This window comes from Amblyraja radiata, chromosome 5 (genome assembly GCF_010909765.2).
Source record: "Amblyraja radiata isolate CabotCenter1 chromosome 5, sAmbRad1.1.pri, whole genome shotgun sequence".
Lineage (NCBI taxonomy): Eukaryota > Metazoa > Chordata > Chondrichthyes > Rajiformes > Rajidae > Amblyraja > Amblyraja radiata.
In genome coordinates this window covers 103,866,655-103,886,161 of record NC_045960.1, presented here as the reverse complement: position 1 = coordinate 103,886,161, position 19,507 = coordinate 103,866,655, and the positions used below count along the sequence as shown (strand labels likewise).

Here is a 19,507-nt window from a genome sequence, read left to right as displayed (position 1 = left end):
GGTCCCTTGCAGTCAGAAACGGGTGAGTTGATCATGGGGAACAAGGATATGGCGGACCAATTGAATAACTACTTTGGTTCCGTCTTCACTAAGGAAGACATAAATAATCTGCCGGAAATAGCAGGGGACCGCGGGTCAAAGGAGTTGGAGGAATTGAGTGAAATCCAGGTTAGCCGGGAAGTGGTGTTGGGTAAATTAAATGGATTAAAGGCCGATAAATCCCCAGGGCCAGATAGGCTGCATCCCAGAGTACTTAAGGAAGTAGCTCCAGAAATAGTGGATGCATTAGTAATAATCTTTCAAAACTCTTTAGATTCTGGAGTAGTTCCTGAGGATTGGCGGGTAGCAAACGTAACCCCACTTTTTAAGAAGGGAGGGAGAGAGAAAACGGGGAATTACAGATCCAGTTAGTCTAACATCGGTAGTGGGGAAACTGCTAGAGTCAGTTATTAAAGATGGGATAGCAGCACATTTGGAAAGTGGTGAAATCATTGGACAAAGTCAGCATGGATTTACAAAAGGTAAATCATGTCTGACGAACCTTATAGAATTTTTCGAGGATGTAACTAGTAGCGTGGATAGGGGAGAACCAGTGGATGTGGTGTATCTGGACTTCCAGAAGGCTTTCGACAAGGTCCCACATAAGAGATTAGTTTACAAACTTAAAGCACACGGCATTGGGGGTTCAGTATTGATGTGGATAGAGAACTGGCTGGCAAACAGGAAGCAAAGAGTAGGAGTAAACGGGTCCTTTTCACAATGGCAGGCAGTGACTAGTGGGGTACCGCAAGGCTCAGTGCTGGGACCCCAGCTATTTACAATATATATTAATGATCTGGATGAGGGAATTGAAGGCAATATCTCCAAGTTTGCGGATGACACTAAGCTGGGGGGCAGTGTTAGCTGTGAGGAGGATGCTAGGAGACTGCAAGGTGACTTGGATAGGCTGGGTGAGTGGGCAAATGTTTGGCAGATGCAGTATAATGTGGATAAATGTGAGGTTATCCATTTTGGTGGCAAAAACATGAAAGCAGACTATTATCTAAATGGTGGCCGACTAGGAAAAGGGGAGATGCAGCGAGACCTGGGTGTCATGGTACACCAGTCATTGAAAGTGGGCATGCAGGTGCAGCAGGCAGTGAAGAAAGCGAATGGTATGTTAGCTTTCATAGCAAAAGGATTTGAGTATAGGAGCAGGGAGGTTCTACTGCAGTTGTACAGGGTCTTGGTGAGACCACACCTGGAGTATTGCGTGCAGTTTTGGTCTCCAAATCTGAGGAAGGACATTATTGCCATAGAGGGAGTGCAGAGAAGGTTCACCAGACTGATTCCTGGGATATCAGGACTGTCTTATGAAGAAAGACTGGATAGACTTGGTTTATACTCTCTAGAATTTAGGAGATTGAGAGGGGATCTTATAGAAACTTACAAAATTCTTATGGGGTTGGACAGGCTAGATGCAGGAAGATTGCTCCCGATGTTGGGGAAGTCCAGGACAAGGGGTCACAGCTTAAGGATAAAGGGGAAATCCTTTAAAACCGAGATGAGAAGAACTTTTTTCACACAGAGTGGTGAATCTCTGGAACTCCCTGCCACAGAGGGTAGTCGAGGCCAGTTCATTGGCTATATTTAAGAGGGAGTAAGATGTGGCCCTTGTGGCTAAGGGGATCAGGGGGTATGGAGAGAAGGCAGGTACGGGATACTGAGTTCGATGATCAGCCATGATCATATTGAATGGCGGTGCAGGCTCGAAGGGCCGAATGGCCTACTCCTGCACCTAATTTCTATGTTTCTATGTTTCTCTGTACTCTTCTCCTGTAACATGGTCGATGTTGTCATGGCTGTGCCTCGAGGTCGAGGATGATGGTCTACGTACCGTTGCTTTTCTGCTCACAGAACAAAGACAGCTGCGTGTGTTTAAGAAGGAACTGCAGATGCTGGAAAATCGAAGGTACACAAAAAAACTGGATAATCTCAGCGGGTGCAGCAGCATCTATGGAGCGAACATTGCCTATTTCCTTCGCTCCATAGATGCTGCTGCACCCGCTGAGATTATCCAACTTTTTTGTGTACCTGTGTGTGTGTTTGTTTAACCTGTACTTGATGTTGCTCTCCAACAAGCACACGGTCCTTCACAAATCAATCAACTCACTCCATTGGCAAGGGAACCAAGACCATTGGAGCTGATAGATCTGTTGCAGCCTTCATCCGCCTTCACAGCCGTTGAGTCCAACATAACTTTGTCCACCCGATCCGCCGTTGAGGTCTTGTAGGTTGGATCATTCTTAGTCTGGACCCTCATCCTCCACCTTACCACCATGGGTGGCCCTACCGGAAGCTGGTGCTTCCGACAGCATCGCACTCAGAATCATGGGGGCACACAAGCCTCTTCACTACAACAAGGTAAACTATCCAAAGATGCTCAAAACTGAACACAATGCTCTAAATGTGGCCTCACCAACGACTGATATAACTGCAACTCCCAACTTCCATACTCAATAACTGATGTAAAATAAAATCAGTTAGCTGCACTTCTTACATTGAATTTAATTGATCTGTTTCAGGACATAGAGTTATAGAGTGAAACAGCGTGGACAGGCCCTTCGGCCCAACTTGCCCACACCGGCCAACATGTCCCATCTACACTAGTCCCACCTGCCTGCATTTGGCCCATATTCCTCAAAACCTGTCCTATCCATGTCCCAGTCCAACCGTTTCTGAAACGTCGGCATAGTCCCAGTCTCAACTACCTCCTCCGACAGCTCGTTCCATACACCCACCACCCTTTGTGTGAAAAAGTTGCCCCTCAGATTCCTATCAAATCTTTTCCCCTTCACCTTAAAACTATGTCTTCTGGTCCTCGATTCACCTACTCTGGGCAAGAGACTCTGTGCATCCAGCACAATAAAACAATCTTGACTCTAGATTTGACTTTCTTGATCTACTCAAGCAATATCAGTGACTATATTCAAAAGGATAGGGGTTGACAATAGACAATAGACAATAGGTGCACGAGTAGGCCATTTGGCCTTTTGACCAGCTGATTCACTGTGATCATGGCTGATCATCCACAATCAGTACCCCGTTCCTGCCTTCTCCCCATATCCCTTGATATGGGATCCCTATCTTTAAGAGCTCTATCTAGCTCTCTCTTGAAAGCTTCCAGGTAATCGGCCTCCACTGCCTTCTGAGGCAGAGAATTTCACAGATTCACAACTCTCTGGGTGAAAACGTTTTTCCTCATCTCTGTTCTAAATGGCCTACCCATTATACTTAAATTCTGACACCTGGTTCTGGACTCTCCCAACATTGGGAACATGTTGCCTGCCTCTAGCGTGTCCAATCCAGTAATAATCTTATATGTTTCAATATAAGTTGCTGTTTGCATCCATCATGGTTTGTCTAAAACTGAGAGGGCAGACACTAAAGTTTATCCAGCTCGTGCATTCATTGTGTTTAGTTTAGTTTAGTTTAGTCGAATTTTGTTTATTTTAGTTCAGAGATATATTGCGGAAACAGGCCCTTCGGCCCACCGAGTCCGCGCCGACCTACGATCGCCCACGTACTTGTTCTATCCTACGCACTTGGGACAATTAACCTGCAAACCCACAAGTATTTGGAGTGTGGGAGGAGAACGGAGCACCTGGAGAAAACCCACACAGGCCACAGAGAGAACAGACAAACTCCGTACAGACAGCAGCCGTAATCAGGATCGAAACCGGGTCTCTAGCGCTGTAAAGCCCCTGTCCCACTTTCACGACCTAATTGGCGACTTCTGCTGAGTTTGCCCTTGACTCATACTCGCAGCATGGTCGCCACGAGGTCATAGGAGGTCTTCGTAACTCTTCCGCATGCTCGTAAGTGGTCTCCGCGTACTCGTGGCCTCAAGTAGGTCGTGGAGTTTTTCCAGCCTGATAAAAAATGTTCGCGACCAAAAAAAAAGGTTGGCATGGAAAAAATGGACACTTTTTCATCGTAGGTAGGTCGTAAGTAGGTCGTAGGTAGGTCGGTAACTGGCCCGAGAAAAAAATGCAAACATGACATCATTTTATCATGTGGTCATTTCCACTCGTAGCCCAAAAGACTTGCAGCTGTAATTGCAGCGAAAGGTGGTTCTACAAAGTATTGACTCAGGGGGGCTGAATACTTTTGCACGCCACACTTTTCAGTTTTTTATTGGTAAAAAAATTTGAAAACCATGTATCATTTTCCTTCCACTTCACAATTATGCGCCACTTTGTGTTGGTCTATCACGTAAAATCCCAATAAAATACATTTACGTTTGTGGTTGTAACGTGACAAAATGTGGAAAAGTTCAAGGGGTATGAATACTTTTGCAAGCCACTGTAGTCATAGGAAGTCGTAGACATAGTCGTATGAGGTCGTAGACATAGTCGTAGGAGGTCGTCGGAGGTCTTTTACTTTGGCGAGTCAACACGCCCTTGACATTTTTTTCAAATCGTCTATGGTCTTCTAAACTTGTGGATTAGGTCATCCAAGTGGGACTGGCCCTTAAGGCAGCAACTCTACTGCTGTGCTACTCTGTCTGAGTTCTGTCCCGAAGACTAATCTAAAGACTTGAGGATAAGAGATGCTGTTTGCACCCATCATGGCTGGTCTAAAGCTGAGGGAGTGGATGCTAAAGTTTATCTCGCTCCCGAGTTCAATGTGTCTGAGCTGTCTGTGTCTCATAGCCTGAGACCGGGAGCTCAGGAGTTCCCGCCTGCAACCTCCAGCACAAACCTGGCTTCCAAAAAACACGAGTTAACCTTTAAAGAGCACTTCACTGGGAGTTCCTTTTGTGGAAAAACTGGCAAAAGGTACACACTTTGAACCAATGCTACAGAATCATAGCGCCATAGTGATACAGGCCCTTCGGCCCAACTTGCCCACACCAGCCAACATGTCCCAGCTACACCAGTCCTACCTGCTTGTGTTTGGCCAATATCCCTCCAAACCTGTCCGCAAAAAATGTACCAATGTTCTGATTTTATCTTTTTGACGTCTCTGACAGGACAGTGAACAGCATTTCATCCTCTGGTCACGTCACCGTTTCTCGACTTGGAGAAACGTCTCGCATTTTTCTAACATGCCAACGCCTTTTATAACCTTTTTGCTCGTACCGTCATGAATCCATCCAGCAATCCCGAGCCTGCTTTCGGCGGTGCTTGTAGTCGTTCCATTGACCATTTTTCGATGATGGAGGCGACTTGGCTGCTCTCGGTGTTGAGAATCTGGAGACCGGTCATGTTCACCCCGCTGTAGCGGTAAGGATCCAGGTCCAGGGCAAAGATGTCCTGAAACACAGTCAAGAACAGTCATAGAGTCATGCAGCGTGGAAACAGACCCTTTGGCCCAACGTTATCAAGCAACTAAATCATCCTACCACAAGCAGAGAGCAGCCCTGAACTGCTATCTACCACATTGGTGACAACCTTCCTTTCATAGCAAAAGGATTTGAGTATAGGAGCAGGGAGGTTCTACTGCAGTTGTACAGGGTCTTGGTGAGACCACACCTGGAGTATTGCGTACAGTTTTGGTCTCCTAATCTGAGGAAAGACATTGTCACCCTAGAGGGAATACAGAGAAGGTTCACCAGACTGATTCCTGGGATGGCAGGACTTTCATATGAAGAAAGACTAGATAGACTCGGCTTGTACTCACTAGAATTTAGAAGATTGAGGGGGGATCTTATAGAAACTTACAAAATTCTTAAGGATGCAGGAAGATTGTTCCCGATGTTGGGGAAGTCCAGGACAAGGGGTCACAGTTTAAGGATAAAGGGGAAATCCTTCAGGACCGAGATGAGAAAAACATTTTTCACACAGAGAGTGGTGAATCTCTGGAATTCTCTGCCACAGAGGGTAGTTGAGGCCAGTTCATTGGCTATATTTAAGAGGGAGTTAGATGTGGCCCTTGTGGCTAAAGGTATCAGGGGGTATGGAGTGAAGGCAGGTACAGGATACTGAGTTGGATGATCAGCCATGATCGTATTGAATGGCGGTGCAGGCTCGAAGGGCCGAATGGCCTACTCCTGCACCTATTTTCTATGTTTCTATGTTTCTATCTCCGCTGAATGGATAGCACGCATCAAAGGCTTTTCACTGTACCTCGGTACACGTGACAATAAACTAAACTGTACTGCCCATGCCGACCAAGATGTCCCATCCACACTAGACCCATCTGCCTGCATTTGGCCCGGCGCGGCCTTAACGGCCGTGGGACTTACCATCGCCCGCCTGGGGCTCTAACATCGGGAGAAGAATGGAACACAGGGGAGAGAAAAGACCTTGCCTTCCATCACAGTGAGGAGGAGATTCACTGTGATGGATGTTTGTGTGAATTGAATTGTTTGTGTGTCTTGTAGAAATTGTTTTGTTTGTATGGCTGTAGAAACAGAGTTTTGTTTGAGCCTCACTGAGGTTCAAATGACAATGAATAAATATTGTATATTGTATATTGCATATCCCTCGAAACCTGTCCTATTCATGTGCCTGTCCCGTGACTTCTGACTGTAACTCTGTCCCTCTCTGCTTATGCCGTTATATGGACAACTCATTCTAGGAGCGTGTTTGGTTATAATTCATTCGATCTACAGTATGTGGCCATCTCTGGCAAGACCAGGAATTATACAATGGCACAGTGGTGAAGCAGTAGAGTTCCTGCCTGGGGTGACGCCTGTTTGGTCGTAAGTAGTCGCCCAAAGAGTCCTACCTTTTTCTGGTCGCCGCTGGATTTTCAACATTTTCGGCGACCTGCCGTGACTATGCCGGGTTCCGACAAGTCGCCGAAAATATGGTATAAATGGGACAGGCCCTTAACAGCGCCAGAGACCTGGGTTCGATTCTGACCATGGGAGTTGTCTGTATAGAGTTTGCATGTTCTCCCTATGACCATGTGGGTTTTTTCGCTTTCAGCAATTATTTTTGTGTTAAATATTGTTATTATGCTTGTAACATTTTCACAATGTAGGATTTGAAAATAACTTTGGTTAGAAATTGTGGATGAGGCTGCAATATTTCTGGACCCACTGTCTGTGGGGTGAAGTCATAGTCATAGAGTCATGAAGGTATACAGCGTAGAAACAGGCCCGTGGGCCCAACTTGCCCACACCGAACAAAATGCCTCATCTACATTAGTCCCACCAGCCTGTACCTGGCCCTTACCTCTGTACACCTGTCCTATCCATGTACCTAGAGTCAGAGAGTCATAGAGTGATACAGTGCGGAAACAGGGCCTTCGGCCAAACTTGCCGACACCGGCCAACATGTCCCAGCTACACTTGTCCCACTTGCCTGCGCTTGGTCCATATCCCTCCAAGCCTGTCCTATCCATGTACCTGTCTAACTGTCTCTTAAACAATGGGATAATCCCAGCCTCAACTACCTCCTCTGGCAGCTTGTTCCATACACCCACCACACTTTGTGTGAAAAAGTTACCTCTTAAATTTTCCCCTTCACCTTGAACCTATGTCCTCTAGTCCTCAATTCCCCTCCTCTGGGCAAGAGACTCTGTGGATCTACCCGATCTATTCCTCTCATGATTTTGTACACTTCTGTAAGGTCCCCCCTCATCCACCTGCACTCCATGGAACAGAGACCCAGCCGACTCAACCTCTTCCTATAGCTCACACCCTCTAGTCCTGGCAACATCCTCGTAAATCTTTTTGTTAATAAATGTTTTTTTATTAACCTAGAAACCTTTGGAGTGTGGGAAGAAACTGGAGCACCCGGAGAAAACCCACGCGGTCAGAGAGTCATACAGTGTAGAAAGAGACCCTTCGGCCCAACTTGCTGACACCAACCAACATGTCCCATCTTCACAAGTCCCACCTGCCTGGATTTGGCCCATATCCCTCTAAACATATTCATGTACCTGCCTAATTGCTTCCTAATCATTGCAATAGTCCCTGCCTCAACTACCTCCTCCGGCAGCTCGTTCCATACACCCACCACACTTTATGTGAAAAGGTTACCCCTCAGGTTCCTATTAAATCTTCCCCCCTCACCTTAAACCTATCTCCTCTAGTTCTTGATTCCCCTACTATGGGCACTAGTCTGTGCATCTATCAGATCTATTCCTCTCATGATTTTGTAGGAAGTTCCTACTGCAGGTGAGCAGTGGTTGAATGTCTCCAAATCAGGGCTTCAAACTCCTGTGAACACAGTGGGTTAGCTAAATCTAAGGCAAGTATGGATGTTGAGAGGTCTACGATACTGCGAATGCATATGTTCTAAACAAACAAGACAGATACTGCGGTACACCCACGCTGTTAAAAGATCAAAGGGAGCTATTCACAGTTCCTCACTGATGCAGTAAATCATTAAAATTGTGAAATAATGGAGAATAAGGCGAAAATAAGGCCTGGATAGAGCGGATGTGGGGAGGATGTTTCCACTAGTGGGAGATCTAGGGCCAGAGGCCATAGCCTCAGTATAAAAGGACATTCCTTTAGAAAGGTGATCAGGAGGAATTTCTTATGTGAGTGGGTGGTAAATCTGTGGGATACTTTGCCACAGAAGACTGTAGAGGACAAGTCAACGGATTCTTGATGAGTATGGACATAGAAACATAGAAACATAGAAAATAGGTGCAGGAGTAGGCCATTCAGCCATTCGAGCCTGCACCGCCATTCAATACGATCATGGCTGATCATCCAACTCAGTATCCTGTACCTGCCTTCTCTCCATACCCCCTGATACCTTTAGCCACAAGGGCCACATCTAACTCCCTCTTAAATATAACCAATTAACTGGCCTCAACTACCCTCTGTGGCAGAGAATTCCAGAGATTCACCACTCTCTGTGTGAAAAATGTTTTTCTCATCTCGGTCCTAAAAGATTTTCCCCTTATCCTTAAACTGTGTCCCCTTGTTCTGGACTTCCCCAACATCGGGAACAATCTTCCTGCATCCAGCCTGTCCAACCCCTTAAGAATTTTGTACGTTTCTATAAGATCCCCCCTCAATCTTCTAAATTCTAGCAAGTACAAGCCGAGTCTATCCAGTCTTTCTTCATATGAAAGTCCTGACATCCCAGGAATCAGTCTGGTGAACCTTCTCTGTACTCCCTCTAGGGTGAGAATGTCTTTCCTCAGATTAGGAGACCAAAACTGTACGCAATACTCCAGGTGTGGTCTCCAGGTGTACAACTGCAGTAGAACCTCCCTGCTCCTAAACTCAAATCCTTTTGCTATGAATGCTAACATACCATTCGCTTTCTTCACTGCCTGCTGCACCTGCATGCCTACTTTCAATGACTGGTGTACCATGACACCCAGGTCTTGTTGCATCTCCCCTTTTCCTAATCGGCCACCATTCAGATAATAGTCTACTTTCCTGTTTTTGTCACCAAAGTGGATAACCTCCCATTTATCCACATTATACTGCATCTTCCATGCATTTGCCCACTCACCCAACCTATCCAAGTCACCTTGCAGCCTCCTAGCATCCTCCTCACAGCTAACACTGTGAGGGGTCTGGGGTCATGGGGGGAAGGCAGGAGAATGGGGTTGAGGGGGAAAGATAGATCAGCCATGATTGTTTTAATGTATTAATGTATTCATGTTTTATGTGTCATTCTTAAATGTTACTGTATGTCGTCTTGTTACTTGCGAGCGGAGCACCAAGGCAAATTCCTTGTATGTGTACATACTTGGCCAATAAACCTATTCAATCATTCATTCATTCGTTCATTCATTCATTCATTCATTCATTCATTCATTCATTCATTCATTCGTTCATTCGTTCATTCATTCGTTCATTCGTTCATTCGTTCATTCGTTCATTCGTTCATTCGTTCATTCATTCATTCATTCATTCATTCATTCAGTCATTCATTGACTGGCAGAGTAGACTTGATGAACTGAATTCTGCCCCTAGAATTTATGAACTTAAGAAATACATGTCAACTAAATAATGTCAACCATTTATCATCGTGCGTCATCCTTACACATCATGTAATGACAATAAATTGTTCAATTGCTTACCAAGGTGGTGAAGATGTAATGATAATATTCAGTCATCATTCCCATTGACAAAGCCTGAGAAAGAAATGAAAAGACAAGTCAAACTCCAATAGTTGTCCAACACCGACATCATTCCGAGAAATAGTTAGTGCAAAACATTGAAAAAAAACAAATTATATGACTTCCATTGTATAATCTGAACAAAGCAATTATAGACACCCACAAGTTTGTCAAGTTGACATTAGAACAGTGCAAGAGAGATTCAGGCACACCCATTCCTATTATTAAAGAGTGCAGACTCCAATATATCGTGGAGAGAGAACAAGCACACACTGGCCGATCGTTTCGCTGAACACCTAAGCTCAGTCCGCCTTGTTCTACGCGATCTCCCAGTTGCCAAACGTTTTAGCTCCCTTTCCCATTCAATTCCTGACCTTTGTGTCCTGGGCCTCCTCCACTGTCAGAGTGAGGCCACACGCAAATTGGAGGAACAGCACCTAATATTTTGCTTGGACAGCTTGCAACCCTCCAGTATGAACATTGATTTCCCTAATTTTAAGTAACCCTTGTACGCCGTCTCTCTCTCCCTGTCCCTCCCCCGCCCTAGTCATCCTGCTAGTTCCACTCTTTGCATCCATGTATCCTTTAGTTATCACCTCTTCCACAGCCAACAATGGACCATTGTGGGCTCCACCTTTCCTTGGCCATCGATGTCAGCTCTGATTTGTTCCGAACCTTTTCACACCTCTAGTTTCCCTCCCCCCTGCCTCTCAAGTCTGATGAAGGGTCTCGACCCGAAACGTCACCTGTTCCTTTCCTCCAGAGATGCTGTCTGACCCGCTGAGTTACTCCAGCATTTTGTGTCTATATTTGGTGTAAACTAACTTCTGCTGTTCCTTCCGACACACCGCTATTATTAATGAGTCTCATTATTAGAGCCCTGAGTACAATTACAAACAGGCTGAATGTCGTATTGGATCATTTAATGTGGGGTTGGGAAGTTATGTTCCCAAAGCACGTGGCAATATTTCAATGAGGACCAGCAAACTTCAGAAACACAGGCGGTAAATCTCTCATGAACCAACATAAATGGAGTATGGTTTTAGGTTCAGGTTCATTATAGCCACATGCGCTAAGTAAGGAAGTAAGTAAGTTTTATTTATATAGCACGTTTTAAATCAACTCACGTTGAAAACAAAGTGCTTTACATAAAATGAATAATTAAGTTTCCGTACATCCATAGAGAGAAAAATAAAGGTACAGTGAAAAGCTTTGCTTTGCATTCCATCCAGTCATATCAGGTAATAGTTTTAGCTTTTAGTTTTAGTTTAACGAGATACAGCGCGGAAATAGGCCCCTCGGCTCACCGACCAGCGATCCCTGCACACTAACACTATCCTACATACACTAGGAACAATTTACAATGACACCGAGGCCAATTAACCTACAAACCTGTACGTCTTTGGAGTGAGGGTGGAAAGTGGAGATCCCGGAAAAACCCAACGCAGGTCACGGGAGGACGTATACACTCCGTCTAGACAGCACCCGCAGTCAGGATTGAACCTGGGTCTCTGGCGCTGTGAGGTAACAACTGTACCGCTGCACCACCATGCCGCCCACGGTGGACATACTATACATAGATACAGTCAAACCAAACTCAAGTACAATTGGCAGAGCAAAGGGAAAGGTGAGGAGTGCAGAATATAGTTCTCAGCATTGTGGTGCACCAGTTCCTGAGACCAATGTCGCAATTGGGCAGAGGTGAATCACCCTAGCTTATGAAAGGGCCATTCAGAGGGCTTATAACAGGGGGGAAGAATCTGTTCCTGAGTTTGGCATTACATGTGTTCAAGCCTCTGAATCTTCTATCTGGTAGGTGTGTCAGAAGCATCTTCAAATTCTTGTTTTTATTAGTGTGGAGCATCATGGTGGTGCAGTAGTAGAGTTGCTGCCTTATGCCCCCGTCCCACTTAGGAAACCTGAACGGAAACCTCTGGAGACTTTGCGCCCCACCCAAGGTTTCCGTGCGGTTCCCGGAGGTTGCAGGTGGTTGCCGGAGGTTGCAGGTAGTGGAAGCAGGTAGGGAGACGGACAAAAACTTCCGGGAACCTCCGTACGGAAACCTTGGGTGGAGCACAAAGTCTCCAGGGGTTTCCAAAGTGGGATCGGGGCATTACAGCACCAGAGAACCAGGATCGATCCCGACTACGGGTGCTGTCCGTACGGAGTATGAACGTTCTCCCCGAGACCCTGCGTGGGATTTCTCCGAGATCTTCGGTTTCCTCCCACACTCCAAAGAAGAGATGTGTTTGTTGAAGCAGTGACTGTACTGCTCCACACGCTTGCACCAGTGACCAGTGTACGTCAGTGAATGATTGCTTTGTATTCTGTGTCCTACGCTGCAGAACAAGATGGCCTTGCATAGATTGTCACATGTGTGGAGCTGGTGTGGAGCTCCCTCCCTACAGAAATAAATAAGAAGCCGAACAAACAAAGCATGAATGCCGGAAAACTGAAATACAAAGCGACAGATGGGCACAAAAAGCAGGAGTAACTCAGCAGGTCAGGCAGCACCTCTGGACAAAATGGAATAGGTGATGTTTCTGGTCGAGACCCTTCTTCAGACTTTTCTCCAGAGATGCTATCTGACCCGCTGGGTTACACCAGCCTTTTGTGTCTATCTTTGGTTGAAACCAGCACCTGCAGTTCATTCCTACACAATACAACACAACAACTGCCTACAGAAGGCAAAGAACGGTCAAATATTTAAAATGCCTGTCCATTTAGTGGAATTGCAAGTATCTCCCTTATTGAAATGCCGACAAATCCTTTACTTGCACAAAGGGTGGTGGGTGTGCGGAACGTGCTGCTGAGGAGGTAGTTGAGGCTGGGACTACGCAACGTTTCAGAAACATTTGGACAGGTGCGTGGATTGGACAGGTTACAGCGGGATATGGGTTAAACAGGGCAAGTGGGACTAGTGTAGATGAGTTTTGTTGGTCGGTGTGTACAAGTCAGGCCGAAGATTCTGCTTCCACACCGTAGAACTATATGACTCTCTATGATTCTTTTCCAACAGTCATACGGGGGAAAAAAGAAACTTAAAGGAAAAAAACATAGATTTGATTTTGATTACGAGACACATTCAGCCAAACTCCATCGGTAGAACATATAGAGTCATAGAGTTATACAGTCACAGAGTGATGCAGTGTGGAAACATGCCCAACTTACCCACGCCGGCCAACATGTCCCAGCTGCACAAGACCCACCTGCCTGCGCTTGGTCCATATCCCTCCAAACCGGTCCTATCCATGTACCTGTCTAACTGTTTCTTAAACGTAGGGATTGTCCCAGCCTCAACTATATCCTCTGGCAGCTTGTTCCATACACCCACCACCCTTTGTGTGAAAAAGCTACCCCTTAGATTTCTATTCAATCTTTTCCCCTTCACCTTGAACCTATGTCCTCTGGTCCTCGATTCCCCTACTCTGGGCAAGAGATTCTGTGCATCTACCCGATCAATTCCTCTCATGATTTTGTACACCTCTATAAGATCACCCCTCATCCTCCTGCGCTCCATGGAATAGAGTTCCAGCCTACTCAACCTCTCCCTATAGCTCACACCCTCTAGTCCTGGCAACATCCTCGTAAATATTTTCTGAACCCATTCAAACTTGACAACATCTTTCCTATAACATGGTGCCCAGAACTGAACACAATATTCTAAATGTGGTCTCACCAACGTCTTATACAACTGCAACATGACCTCCCAACTTCTATACTCACTACTCTGACTGATGAAGGCCGAAGTGCCAAATATCTTTTTGACCTGCGACTAGATCTTCAAGGAACCATGCACCTGTACACCTAGATCCCTCTGCTCTACAACACCACCCAGAGGTCTACCATTTACTGTGTAGGCCCTGCCCTTGTTAGATGTCCCAAAATGCAACACCTCACATTTATCAGTATTAAATTCGATCAACCATACCTCAGCACAACTGGCCAATCGATCAAGATCCTGCTGCAATCGTTCACAACCATCTTCACTATCTGCAAAACCACCCACTTTTGGATCATCAGCAAACTTGCTAATCTTGCCCTGTATGTTCTCATCCAAATACACCAAACTGTAAAATTCTTAAGGGGTTGGACAAGCTAGATGCAGGAAGATTGTTCCCGATGTTGGGGAAGTCCAGAACAAGGGGTCACAGTTTAAGGATAGAGGGAAGTCTTTTAGGACCGAGATGAGAACAACATTTTTCACACAGAGAGTGGTGAATCTCTGGAATTCTCTGCCACAGAAGGTAGTTGAGGCCAGTTCATTGGCTATATTTAAGAGGGAGTTAGATGTGGCCCTTGTGGCTAAAGGGATCAGGGGGTATGGAGAGAAGGCAGGTACAGGATACTGAATTGGATGATCAGCCATGATCATATTGAATGGCGGTGCAGGCTCGAAGGGCCAAATGGCCTACTCCTGCACCTATTTTCTATGTTTCTATGTGGATGACAAACAGTAACGGGCACAGCACCGAACCCTGAGGCACACCACTAATCACAGGCCCCAGTCCAAGAAGCAACCTTCCACCATCACCCTCTGCTTGCTTCCGTGAAGCCAATTTTCTACCCATTCGGCTATCTCTCCATGCATCCCATGCGATCTAACCTTCCAGAGCAGTCCACCATGCAGAACATATCTTCAAAATACAGGCCAGCTTTTGGTATCATTGATAGTTGAGAATTAGCTTATTGTGTTTAAGTCCACTGATCTTGGCTTATATTTAAACAAAATAAAAGTTGACTGTAGTAAAAGTGAAATATGATTCAATAATTTTTAATAGCTGGTTAAGGAATATTAAGGTTCGAACTGTAAGATCCCTTATGCAGTACCTTTCAACATTTATGTATTGTTCTTGGAAATCATTCAGAGCACCAGAGTCATATAGCATGGTAATAGGCCCTTCGGCCCTACTCATCCATGCCGATCAAGATGCCTCATGTAAGCTGGTATGGTTTGGTTGCCAGGTAAGGAATAATGCATTGAACTGTGAGAAAAGGCTTGTCTTGGAGTGTGGGAAGAAACCAGAGCACCCAGAGGAAACCCACTCAGTCACAGAGAAAACGTAAAAACTCCACATAGCCAGCACCCAAGGTCAGGGTTGAACTTTCCTCTCTGGTGCAGTGTAGCAGCAGCTCTAACAGCTGCACCACTGTGCCGCCTACTTCAAATAGCAATCTTTTGTCACACCTGATGCTGTCTGTGCGGAGTTTGCATGTTCTCCCTGTGACTGCATGGGTTTCCTCCGGGTGCTCCAGTTTCTCCCAAATCCCAAAGAGGTGCAGGTTTGCAGGTTAAATGGCCTCCGTAAAAATAGTCCCCAATGTTTAATTTACTTTAGTTTAGAGATACAAAGTGCCCCCCCCCCCCCCCCAAGTCCATGCTGAAAAACAATCACCCTCGGCACTAGTTCTAGCCTACACTGGCGGGAACATTTACAGAAGCCAATTAGCCTACAAACCCGCACATCATTGGAATGTGGGAGGAAACCGGAGCACCCAGAGAAAACCCACGCGGTCACGGGGAGAATGTACAATCTCCATACAGGCAGCACCTGGCTACAGAGTACTGGATGCAAAGCAAGCCATGAAGATGAATGCATCAAGTTCAGGTTCTCTGTTCCCTTTGCCTAAATGTATTAAGGGCCTGTCCCACTTGGCGATTTTTACGGCGACTGCCGGCGTCATATCAGTGTCACCAAAAGATTTTGAACATTCCAAAATCCAGCGGCAACAAAAAAAACGGTGCGACACTTGAAAAAACACCGCTCGTCAATATGCCATCACGCCACATCACGCGGCAAATTTTTCGGTGACCTGATACGTCAAAGTCAATGATGCCGGCAGTCGCCGAATAAATCACCAAGTGGAACAGGCCCTTTACGTTTTTGTTCAACATTGGGTTCCGAGTTGAAAAATCAACTCAATGGACCATAGAAACATGGAGGGCATCTACCACACACGGTGCCTCAGGAAGGCCGTCAGCATCCACAAAGACTCCTCACACCCTTGTAATGGACTGTTCGAACTACTTCCCTCCGGCAGACGTTACAAGGCCTTCTATGCCCGAACCTCCAGACTCAGGAACAGCTTCATTCCCAGAGCTATAGCGGCTCTGAACCGGCCCTGCTGAGTGCCCCCCACCCCCCCTGGACTGTCTCCCTCGGATGGTCATCTGCACTTTAGTCTGTTTGAGCTGTTTTCTGTTTTACTGTTCTTTTTACAAACCATGTTCTCGGGGTATCTAAATCTAAATGTTATTAGTTATTTATGTTATGATATCGGATGGAAGCTGCATACCAAATCTCGTTGCACTTATGTGCAATGACAATAAAATATATTATTATTATTATTATTATTATTATTATTATTATTATTATTATTATTATTATTATTATTATTATTATTATTATTATTATTATTATTATTGGGGCAGGGGTAGGCCATTCAGCCCTTCGAGCCAGGAACGCCATTCAATATGATTGTGGCTGATCCACAATCAGTAACCCCGTTCCAGCTTTCCCCCATATCCCTTGATTCTGTTAGCCCTCAGAGCTGAATCTAACTCTCTCTTGAATTCATCTACCGATTGATTAGTGGTGAAGGAAAGCTTGTGGGTGATGGGTATGTAAAAATGACAACCTTATTTCACCAGGCTGTTACTGCCCAGCTAATAACAATGTTGTGTTTAAACTTCCTCACTGACACATCGTTAAACCCTCAGAAAGTGTTCCCAATGGCAAAGCAAATTTGCAAATGCAATAGTTATGCTAATATCTTGTAAGCTTATAGGAAAATTAAATATTTATCAAAAGCTAAAGGGGTCCAACCCAGCAGTGGTTTCGTGTAATCAGTGATATGCTACATTACATTACATCCATTCGACTGCTACACTGAGCAAAGGTCAGGAATCTGCTCAGAACCGCTCTCGTCTTGCCAGCGTTACTTTCCTTCAAGGGCAGCATGGTGGCGCAGCGGTAGAGTTGCTCCCTAAAGGGCCTGTCCCACGAGCATGCGCCTGCATGCGGCAAGCGCGACCTAAAGGGCCGGTCCCACCAGCATGCGCCTGCATGCGGCAAGCGCGACCTAACGTGGTCGCTTGAGCCGTACGGCCTCGCGGGGCCGGTCCCACTTCGATCGCCGGGGCCGTATGGAGTTGTGCGGAGCTGGTCCCAACATCGCGCGGGGCTCCGAAAAACTGACCGTGTTCAAAAATTCTGCGCGGCAACGGCCTGCCGGCCCGCAGCCGCCTCGACGCCGTACGTCACGCACGAACTTCTCGCGGACTTCGCTCGAACTTCATGTCACTCACTCGACCTCCGCGCGGCCCCCGCTTCTGGTTTGGTCGAGCTTGCCGCATGCAGGTGCATGCTGGTGGGACTGGCCCTTTAGGTCGCGCTTGCCGCATGGAGTCGCATGGAGTCGCATGCTCGTGGGACAGGCCTTTCACAGCGCCAGAGACCCCGGCTCAATCCTGACTATGTGTGATGTCTGTACAGAGTTTGTACATTCTCCTGTGTGGGTTTTCTCCGAGATCTTCGGTTTCCTCCCACACTCTGAAGATGTACAGGGTTGTAGGTTAATTGGCTTTGGTAAAAATTGTAAATAGACAATAGACAATAGGCACAGGAGTAGGCCATTCAGCCCTTCGAGCCAGCACAGCCATTCAATGTGATCATAGCTGATCATCCCCAATCAGTACCCCGTTCCTGCCTACTCCCCATATCCCCTGATTCTGCTATCTTTAATAGCCCTAACTAGCTCTCTCTTAAAAGTAACCAGAGAACCAGCCTCCACCGCAGAGAATTCCACAGACTCACAACTCTCTGTGAGAAAAAGTGTTTCCTCGTCTCCGTTCTAAATGGCTTACCCCTTATTCTTAAACCGTGGCCCCTGGTTCTGGACTCCCCCAACATCGGGAACATATTTCCTGCCTCAAGCGTGTCCAAACCCTTAGCAATCTTATATGTTTCAATGAGATACCCTCTCATCCTTCTAAACATCATAGTGTACAAACCCAGCCATTCCATTTTCACAGCATATGACAGTCCCGCCATCCCGGGAATTAACCTTGTAAACCTACGCTGCACTCCCTCAATAGCAAGAATAAATAGTCCCGAGTTTGCAGGATAGTGCAAGGGTACGGGGATCGCTGGTCGGTGCGGACTCGATGAGCTGTATCTCAATAATCTGAATAGTGGCCGATTAGGTATTATCTGAATGGTGGCCGATTAGGAAAAGGAGAGATGCAACGAGACCTGGGTGTCATGGTACACCAGTCATTGAAAGTAGGAATGCAGGTGCAGCAGGCAGTGAAGAAAGCAAATGGTATGTTAGCATTCATAGCAAAAGGATTTGAGTATAAGAGCAGGGAGGTTCTACTGCAGTTGAACAGGGTCTTGGTGAGACCACACCTGGAGTATTGCATACAGTTTTGGTCTCCTAATCTGAGGAAAGACATTCTTGCCATAGAGGGAGTACAGAGAAGGTTCACCAGACTGATTCCTGGGATGGCAGGACTTTCATATGAAGAAAGATTGGATAGATTCGGCTTGTACATGCTAGAATTTAGAAGATTGAGGTGGGATCTTATAGAAACTTACAAAATTCTTAAGGAGTTGGACAGGCTAGATGCAGGAAGATTATTCCCGATGTTGGGGAAGTCCAGAACTAGGGGATCACAGTTTAAGGATAAGAGGAAAGTCTTTTAGGACCGAGATGAGAAAATCATTTTTTACACAGAGAGTGGTGAATCTGTGGCATTCTCTGCCCCAGAAGGTAGTTGAGGCCAGTTCATTGGCTATATTTAAGAGGGAGTTAGATGTGGCCTTTGTGGCTAAAGGGATCAGGGGGTATGGAGAGAAGGCAGGGATGGGATACTGAGTTGGATGATCAGCCATGATCATATTGAATGGCGGTGCAGGCTCGAAGGGCCGAATAGCCTATTCCTGCACCTATTTTCTATGTTTCTATGTAATAACTAAAGTGAAGAGGAGTGAAATGTGAAGGCGGAGGGAAGGATATAGGTGGAAGGGGGCAGGAGACGGGAGGGGGGGGGGTTGGGAAAGGAAACAAAACGGTCGGAGGATAGTGGGAGAAGTGGATTAGCATTGGGTTATGGAGAGGGGGGGTTACAGGAAAGCGATCGGGGGAGGAGCGTGTTTGAATTTGGCTGGATCTCGAGAGAATTAACTCTGGAGACTGATAAAGGGACTCAGGCCTGAAACATTAATTATATTTCCCTTTCCACAGATGCTGATTGGACTGCCTTGTGTTCCCTGCACTTTCCCCGTTTTTTATTTCTGGATGAGTGAGATTACGCCAGAAGAATTTCCCTTCTTTTGCCTGAAAGAGTTGGCAGGGTTTTCTTTTTGAGGAACTAGAAGATTGAGGCTGCACAACGTTGCCTGATGGGCCTGTCCCACTTAGGCGACTTTTTACGCGACTGCAGGACACTCTGCGGTCGCCACATGCTCGCTACATG

General features: G+C 46.1%; 1 protein-coding gene across 2 annotated transcripts in view; it reads right to left on the bottom strand.

The window, feature by feature from the left end:
* grik2 (glutamate ionotropic receptor kainate type subunit 2) overlaps positions 1-19,507 on the bottom strand; it is a 495,196-nt gene that overhangs the window by 235,512 nt on the left and 240,177 nt on the right. For both annotated transcript variants that reach the window (XM_033021917.1, XM_033021916.1), the window contains exons 6-7: positions 9,988-10,041; positions 5,124-5,297 (exon numbers count right to left, since the gene is read on the bottom strand). In XM_033021917.1, coding sequence (XP_032877808.1) covers positions 5,124-5,297; positions 9,988-10,041 — 228 coding nt within the window. The remainder of the gene's footprint in view (positions 1-5,123; positions 5,298-9,987; positions 10,042-19,507) is intronic.